The 9449-nt window shown below is 39.9% G+C and overlaps 1 protein-coding gene across 1 annotated transcript in view; it reads left to right on the top strand.

Annotated features, from left to right (window-relative positions):
• Positions 1-9449, top strand: part of DOCK4 (dedicator of cytokinesis 4) — a 312634-nt gene that overhangs the window by 263751 nt on the left and 39434 nt on the right. Inside the window, exons 36-38 of the mRNA XM_006882693.1 lie at positions 3021-3169; positions 5285-5371; positions 7894-7998. Coding sequence (XP_006882755.1) covers positions 3021-3169; positions 5285-5371; positions 7894-7998 — 341 coding nt within the window. The remainder of the gene's footprint in view (positions 1-3020; positions 3170-5284; positions 5372-7893; positions 7999-9449) is intronic.

Below are 9449 nucleotides of genomic sequence, written 5' to 3'. Positions count from 1 at the left end.
GAGGGAAATTGAAATAATTTGTTCAAATTTGTATTTGAGTTTTGTAAATAAACCAGTAAGGGGGGGGGGGGAGAAAAAGAGGGTACAACTATGGAGACTTGATGTTTGGCAAATATTAAGATGTCTTCCTTATAAAAGATGGTGATGGGCTCTTTTCATGCTTGTGGGGACATGGGGGGAAATGTAAGAATGGGGAATGTATTAGGGACCAGACAATGAAGAGACTTTTGTCACTTTAAACCAAACACAAACCCACTGTGCTGGAGTCAATTCTGACTCATAGCAAACCATAGGGCAAAGTAATACAGCCCGCATGAGCTTTTAAATACCATTTCACAGAAGCAGGCAACCACCTCTTTCTTTCATGAAGTAACTGATGACTTTCAACTGTTAATCTTCAGTTAGCAACTGTATGCTTAACCATTGTGCCCCAGGGTTACTTTGCTGCGATTAGGTGCTACCAAGCCAACTCCAGCTCTTGGCAACCCTGTCTGTGTACAGCAGGTTGAAACCTTGGCTGTCCTCACACCATCCTTAGAATCTCTGCCATGGTTGTAGTCTCAGTCTTTCCATCTCTTTGAGGGCCTTTCTCCCCTTGCTCACCCTCTCCCTTTCCAAGGATGGTGTCCTTTTCCAAGAAATGGAATGCCCTCTCCTGACGGCATGGCCAACGTGTGTTAGACAAAGTCTCACCATCCTTGCCTCTAGGGAACACCCAGGCTGTGCTTATTCCAACACAGATAAATTTGTTCTTTTGGAAATTCATAGTATATTCAATACCTTCTGTCAGCCCCACAATTCAAAGGCATCAATTCTTCATTCTTCCATCTGTCACTTTTAAGAGGCCTATATTTATTCTGCTAGCTACTGAGAACCATTGTCTAGTTTTAATTAAGTAAGCAACATAAACACTGAGGAAGTTCATATTGGGAACCTCACAAACTGAGTAGAGGGTGATATGGGACTGCTAGTAGGTTAAGTTATGAGAGCTTTTGCAACAGTAGTTGGAGCTAGAAGATAGTATAAGTTCACCATTGTTGTTGTGTATCGTAGAGTCGGAACCGACCCATAGCTGACGCTCCAGCAGGTTTTCAGAGGCAGTTAATTGCACGGGGGAGATTGCCCATCCTCCTGCGGAGCACCTGGTGGCCTCTAATAGGGCACCTTCGGGATTGCAGTGCAGCTTCTTGCCATGAGGCCATCAGAGCTCGGAATCTAGCCTCACAGGACATCCACATTTAAGTTGTTGTTGTTCAGTGCCACTGAGTGGTAGGCGACTCATAGCGACCCTATGAATGAAAGTCCTCACCACTTGCGTGCACGACTTTCATCCTTTCTCCAGGTTCAAAGGGTTTCCGGAGGCAAGCTATCTACGGAAGTGGATTCCACTCCTGCTTCCAGCTACATTTAAGAGGCAAGAAAAGGGGATAGAATCTTAGGTCTTGCTACTACTTTATACGTTGGCTGAGATGGCCAAATCATAATGTAGAAGCATAACAAGATACTTGAGAACTTTATGAGTACTTATCCTGAAGGAAAATAAATTAAGGAAAGGGATTGTCTCTGTGAATATTTTTTTATATTTGTGTTAAACCCAAAACAGCCATTGAGTTGATGTTACCTCATTGAAACCCTATAAGAGAAAGTAGATATATCTCATGTGGATGTTGTTGATGTTCTTATAACCATCCCACAGTCGGATCAATCTCGGTTGAAGTACATTGCCATCTCTTTTTCCTGCAGTGAAGCTAATGTGTTCAGATCTTTTGTTAACAATGAGCATTTCAGCCACTGTACCACCAGATCTTCTATTGTGATTTTAAAAACTCACTTCTGTGGAGTCAGAATTGACTCAGCAGATTTTCTGTTGAGTTTCTGAGGCTGTAACTCACCCAGAAGGAGATTCATACTGCCAGAAAAGTGTGCCCTTTGAGAGAGCACAATTCCTTATGGATTATGCCAAGCTACTATAGTGCTAGAGACATGGATGAAAACATATTTATGCATTTTGTTCTGATTAAGGCATGAATTGGCTTACAGTGTTAGATAAAACATTACTATTGTCTTTCATAAATCACAGTAAGTTCTGGTCTCCATCTTTGATCTATCTGAATGTATTTATCATTTAGGAAAAGAAAAAGCTTGTAGAATGGTAAGTATTCTAGTAAACCCACTACCTTAATGTTAGTTATGTTTCAATCCATACCATACTAATATAGGACTGATTTCAGCAGCCTTTACTAAGAATTTGTGGGTCCAAGCAAAAGGCATGGCCTACAACAGTTCATTTTCATTGTTTTTCTTTCTCTCTCTCTCTCTCTCTCTCTCTCCTCCCTCTCCTCCTCTTCACAGAAACATATTTACCCAATACACACTCAACACCCATCCACTCGGCTCCAGTTCCTCCTGTGTTGTTGGAAGATTTTTCAATCTGTCTTGCTTTCACTCAGCTACTCCTCAGTTTTTGGACCTTCCCAAATTCTGTGTGCACTTAGTGCTCCACACTACCTCCTGTCTTTACAATTTTTAGCACTTAGCCTCCATTTTTTGTTTCTTAAACATGCTCTTTTGAAGATGCCAATGATATTTTTACCAGTGAACTCTCCTGGCAGACAGAGGCATGTCTGTCCTGTGTATGAACCAGCTACAGCAAGGTACCCTTAAACTCCTTTATTATGCTAGTACCATACAATTATTTAGAAAAGTAACAAAATAAAGGAGGGAAGGAATGTAAAGGTAAATCTCTAATAATCCCATCATCTGAGCAAATCATTGCTCATTAACTTGACATTGTATACATTCTGGTTATTATTCTTCTCCATAATGAAATTCAGACATTGACATTTTGTCCAATTAGACTGAAAGATGCCCCAATGGAGGAGAGGTTGTCTGGGATCATGTCTCAATTGATACCTTCTCATTTGACTTTCAGAGGCTGCATATACTCTCCTCTTATACGATGAGCTACTAGAATGGTCTGGGATCATGTCTCAATTGATACCTTCTCATTTGACTTTCAGAGGCTGCATATACTCTCCTCTTATACGATGAGCTACTAGAATGGTCTGATCGGCCCCTCCGGGAGTTCCTGACCTACCCCATGCAAACAGAATGGCAGCGCAAAGAACACCTTCACCTCACCATCATCCAGAACTTCGACAGAGGCAAAGTAAGTGACCCTGCCTAAACTGTGGTGGTTTTCTTTTCTTGGTGTTTCATTGATACTCACATCACTAAGCAAGGATCCTCAAATTGCAGTAAACATTAGAATCAGTTAAATGTTAAAATTAGAAGCAGTAGAATATTAAAATGCAGATGCCGAGGCTCTCCCCTTAAATGTACGCCTCGCATACATTTTAGTATCTGCCATGAGGCTAGAGAATGTTAATGATAAAGATTACTCTTAAGAGATACAAATGTTTATGAATCTTGAAATAGCCCCACTTTGAGAAACACTGATCCAGAAATTTTGACCTGTATTTTGAGGATATTGTTCTTCTCTGAAAATCCACCATTACAAGCTGTACCCTCCCTTCCCCATTAGCATGCATTCTGGTCTGTCCCACTCCCACTCTTTTTTTCTTCTCTCAAAACGAAAAAAAAAAAAAAATCCTTTGAGATAAAATCTTGAAAATAAGATATAGTCATTTAAAAAAAAATAAAAATACCTCCCTTAAAGCATTTTTGCAAATTCTCTATTACACTTAAAGATGGCAAGGGGCGGGTGGTGGGTGGGGGAGGGTTGAAAAATCTTACTTATGTAAAATTTAGAGCAGATTAGTTTATCATCCATCTCATTCCACCTCTCCCTCTACAGGGTCTTACAGTATCTTTGAGACTCCGACTATGGCTGTCTCCTTGATTTGAACACTTGGTTATTTTGGTAATACATGTCTTAGATTTAAACATATTTTCCAAGGTTAAACAGAAAATTAAAATGCAACCAGTGGCTGTCATTCTTTTACACAACATAATTGGGTGCTCTTGAAAATTTGATGGTAGGAAATTGCTTCTGTCATATCCCCCTTTGTTATTTATCTAACTTTGCCGACATAGCATTATGCTAATAGCAAAAGAAATGCTTTTGTTATCTTTTGCTATAGAGTTTCCACCTGTAGCTACAAACTATTACAAAATCTCTGAGTGTATATACTGGCCAGTTCTTAGGAGTTTGTGTTCTTTGAGGGTTGGCCCATGGGGCAAGTATGGCTCTCCACCTGATTTTGTACAGTCTACACACCAAGACCCATTTTTCATTTTCTAAAGCTTGAAAGCAGGAGTGACATCCACTTCTGAAATAGCTTGCCTCCTGAAACCCTGTGAACCTGGAGAGATGATGAAAGTCATACAGGTGTTCATGTCTTTTGTTCATAGGGTCGCTATAAGTTGTCTACGACTCGACGACGCTTAACAACGATGGTTGAAAGAAGAATATTTCTTGACACATGAAAATTTCGTGAAATATACATTTCAGGGTCCATAGATGAAGTTCCAAGGGAACATAGACACTCTTACTCATTCATATCTGTGCTGGCTTTTGTCCTATAACAAAAGAATTAGGTCGTTTTAATAAAAGGTGTATGCCCTACAAAGTCAAAAGTGTTGTCTGACCATTTGTAGAACTCACTCTCTCCCCATCTCCCATTGCCATCAAGTCTGAACCCTGTTCATAGTTGACCCTCTACTGGGTTTCCAAGGCTGTGTATCATACAGAAGGAGATTACCCATCTTTCTCCATCCAAGCTGCTGGTGGATTCAAACCATCAGCGGGTCATGTCTTTGGGTTAGCAGCCCAGCTTCTACAGACTGCTCCCTTTTGCAGAACTGATCTCTGCTAGATCAAAGAATCTTTACATTTCTACCAAAACTACACTCCATTATACACTTAACAATCTGCAAGTGCCATTTATGCAGATAGGAAATCTGGGTTATCAGTTCTAGAGAGTGAAACTTCAGGCGTCAGGAGTGATTTCCGCCCCTTGGTTTGGAGGGCCTGTACATATTCCTGTGAAACTGTAGTTGTTTCTTGTAGGTGATTCTGAAATGACCCTGTTTCTGCACTGTGTGTTGATAACTGTAATGGTAGATTATCATTTCCATCTCTAAAGACTTTTAATACTTTACATGGTGTTTCCATGTTTAAAATTGGATTGGTGCTATGTACATTTGCATTATGAAGATTAAAGAATAAGTCTTGATGATCTGAAAGCAGTCACTTCCTGGCTCTGACCAGAAGCTCACTGTTGTGTGACTATTAACATGTCTATCATTCTTTCTTCCACAGTGCTGGGAGAATGGCATTATCTTGTGTCGGAAGATTGCTGAGCAATACGAGAGCTACTACGACTACAGGAACCTGAGCAAGATGAGGGTAACGTACTTGGCCACATCCTAATCAGGATATGGCATCTGTCTTTGGATTAGCTTTCCACTAGGACCCTGTGAAATTCTCTTTGTGATCATCTTGATAAATCTTACTGAAACCTTTTTCTAAAAAAAGATAAGTGTTTTCATCTCCAGCATACTCTGCATATTGATCTGAGTGATGCTTTTGATTAATATGGAAAAAGGAAGCCCTTAATCTGATCTAAAATACCACATGAGAAATACAAAACCAAATCCAGGGTGAATACTTCTGTTTATTATTGGAAATTCCCATGTTGTTGAAAGAGCTGTCTGCTTATCCATGTATTTCTGTTAGAACAGATAATTCATTGTCCCATAACCTGCAGAGCCAAAGAACAGGAATGATTAGCTAAGTCATCTGAAAATAATTGGGGCCTAAACTCTGTAGCTATCCGTTTTCTGTAGTTTAAAAAAATACAGTACACTTAACCCATGAGGTCAAAAAGTCTCATATTCTATGGCCCTGAATCAAATACTTTATGTCGCCTTTGCTTTTAGATTCAGGCAGCTCCTTCTTGGCCTCAAAAACCTTAGTCTTTAAAATTTGAACCATTTGTGCCGTCTTGTCATTTAGTTCTGATGTGTGCCTAAATGGCCCAGGGTCTCTAAAATAGGATCATTTCCTGTATTAAAAAAAAAAAAAAAGAAAATTGTCAGCTTGCCTTTTAATTTTAAGGTGGCATTGTAGGAGATGAGACGTTAAATTGTGCCAGCTCGTATGATCCCTTACTCCACAAGTAATTTGCTTTGTCCATTGATGTGGTATGTCACGTCAGCAACTTATCGATATTTTTCTAACATGAAAACTAAAGAGGAAAAGCTTGTTTTAACTTCTGTCCATCATGCTGGCTCTGGGAGACACTGCCATTTATGTGAACACGGGGCATTGCTTCTCTCGGCATTCTGTCCTTGTAACAGAAGCGATGTTACAGTGTTTACCCGTGAGGCCCTTTGGGTGCCATAGTCTCTAAGATTTTTATAAACCCAGAGAATTATACTTCATGCCAACTGCTCTTTTGAGGGCTGTTATAGGGGGCAGGAAGAGAAAGGGGCTCTTCAAGTGTATTATTAGTCTTTCTGTGGAAACTCTGGGGATGGTGATATTGTGCCTGGGAAAGCAGTGCTTTTTATGCCTCATAGTCTCACAACTGTCAAGGACACAATTCATAACTTAGAGCAAAGACAGTGCACAATGGGCTTTCTTTGAATGGCTGTATCCATTTATCCCTGTCCACGCTGAGTGAGGTGGCATCTTCCAAGTGTCTTGAATTGACTTGCCTTAAGTAACTTGCAATGTCTCTGAGAGTTGAGCAATCAATAAGGATGACTCAAGAATAATTAATGCCTTTGAACTATATTTATTGGAGAAGAGTACTGAATATCCCATGGGCTGACAAAAAAACAAACGGATATATCTTGGAGAAGGTGCAGCCAGAGTTCTTCTTGAAGACAGAGATGATATAGCTTCATCTCACATACTTTGAGCATGTTGTTAAGAGAGGCTCGTGCCTGAAGAGGGACACCATGCTTGGAAATGTGGAGGGATGGCGAAGGAGAGGAAGGCCCTCAATGAGCTGGCTAGACACAATGAGGGTGACAATGGGCCTGAGGGTATCAGACATGATGAGGACAGCACAGGCTAGGACAGGAGTCAGATGTGTTGTTCATAGGGTTGCTATGAGTCTTACTCAACTGTACAGCACCTAACAACTACAACAACATGAAAGATGAAAATACATCTATAGATGAGCATATATGGCACTAGGATTTTCCAGAAAGGTCTCATAGTTCATGTTGATGTCTTTTTGATTGTGAAGTTATTTCATACACTCTATATGCCGAACAATCATTTTCTCTGATGATTCAGTTGCTATGGAGCCCATTCCAATGCAAAGCAGTCTGATGTATGTTGGGGTAGAAGGCTATAGCTACTTTTTCAATTGTTTGCCAGAATTTTCTTCCAAAGTATCTCCAAGTGTACTTAAACTTTAAACCTTTTGGCTAGCAAATGCACCAGCTCAGGGACTCTTTTATAATGATGATGTAAGTAGAGGTCAGCAAACCACAGCCTGTGGGGCTTGCAGAGCTGAGTAACTATGAGTAAAATCTTTACTCTCTTGCCATTTACCAAGAGCCCAAGTGGTGCAGTGGTCAAGTACTTGACTGCTAGCTGGAAAGACGGCTTGATCCCACCAGCTTCTCAGCTTCCATAAAGCTATGGCCTTGCAGACCCTGTGGTGCAGTTCCACTGCGGCCTGTATGGTTGCTATGAGTCAGATTCAGCTGGATGGCACTGGAGTTGGGAGGGCATTTATTGCCCAGGTTGGCCAACCTCGACCTTAAAGCATAAAAGAAAATCAAACCCTCCTTTCTATAAGCTCAGTTTAAATGAACTTCTCCTTTATATAGAAAAAAATATTCTCACCTATAAAATAGTTAAAATACAAGATGAAATACAACGTTGAGACTGTTTCCTGTACTTTATAGATGATGGAAGCCTCTTTGTACGATAAAATTATGGACCAGCAACGCTTGGAACCAGAGTTCTTCAGAGTTGGATTTTATGGGAAAAAATTCCCATTTTTCTTAAGAGTAAGTACAATACTATTTCATTTGCTGTTACACTTCTAGTACAGTTATGCTAATCAAGAAAAATTAATGCAATAATACTATGAGTCCTGGTGGTTTCCTAAATAAATATCAGACTATACACCAAAAGGTTAGCAATGCAAGTCGACCAGCAGCCCTGAGGGCATTCTCTTGCTATAAGGTTTATGGCCCACAAAACCTGGTAGAGAGAGTCGTCATGAGCTGGCACCGACTCAGCTAGAATGAGTTTGGGTTTCGGTTTATTGATGCTGTCACATCTGTGTGCTGGTGGCATAGTTGGTAGGGCATTGCGCTGCTGACTCAAGAGTGATTGTCTGGTGGTTCAAATCCTCCAGAGGGTCTGTGAGAGACAGACAATCCTTACATGTGATTTATAGCCTCAGAAACCTACTGGAGGGACAGCTCTGAGTTAGTTCCTAAGTGCCACTGTAGAGAGGAGGAGAATCGGGAAAGGGAGAGACAGAGATCCTCTTAAGACATGTAGTAACCTCAGGAGACTGTATTCGTTTTGTTTGCAAGTGCCATGCTAATCTAGAAAACCTTGTTTTGAATACTTTCCCAGGATAAAATTAAATATCTACTGCTTAGTTGACCATAGGGTATTTCTGAATAGTCTTTGTTAAGCTCTCTCTTTTGAGTGATTTTCACTACTTTGATGAGTCCTTGATTTCCATATAAGATATAATCAAAGGAAAACAGGAGGGCATTGAAAGCAAAACAGAATGCAAAAAAACACATCATATGGAAATCCCACCTCCAGAATCAGGTGATGAGCTTTCTTTATTCAATTTGATTATGTTGTGAAAAGATAAATACTATCAAAGAGATCAAACATATTACTATTATGAATTCTTTCTGCAAAGGAAAAGTTTCTCGGTGTTCTCCAGGACTTATTCTTGTCGGTTACCATTGGGTCAATTCTGGTTCATGGTGGTCAGTTTGAATTCATGTATATCAGAGTAGAACTTTGTTCCATCTTGCTTTCAGAAGCAATTCATCAAGTTTATCTTCTGAAGAGCTTCTAGGTAGGTTCTAACTGCCAACCTTTCCACTATAATTGAGTACTTATTTCTGCAACCCAGGGAGCCATCTGAGATATCTGATATTAAGATATTGGGCTCCTTTATCCTTATTTTTTTAAATGTGTTTTAAGTACTATGTGCTTGAGTATTTAACATCTTTCTTATCTGAAAATATTGGTTGAAAGGGAAAATGTATCTCTTCAAGCAACCAAGAAGAATTGTTTTAAAACCGTTATTGTAAAATTTGTATCAACTTTAAATCACACCATACAAAAGGATAGGTAGCTCTGGTAGCCTAGGACGTAAAGATGTATGCTATCAACCTAAAGGTAGACAGTTCAAATCTGCCAACAGCTCAGTGAAAGAAAAATGAACAATCTCCTCCAGTCTCTAAATCCCAGTCTCTAAATA

The sequence above is a fragment of the Elephantulus edwardii genome, unplaced genomic scaffold (assembly GCF_000299155.1).
Source record: "Elephantulus edwardii isolate Elephantulus edwardi_28Jun2011 unplaced genomic scaffold, EleEdw1.0 scaffold00022, whole genome shotgun sequence".
NCBI lineage: Eukaryota > Metazoa > Chordata > Mammalia > Macroscelidea > Macroscelididae > Elephantulus > Elephantulus edwardii.
This window is presented reverse-complemented; position numbering and strand designations above follow the sequence as displayed.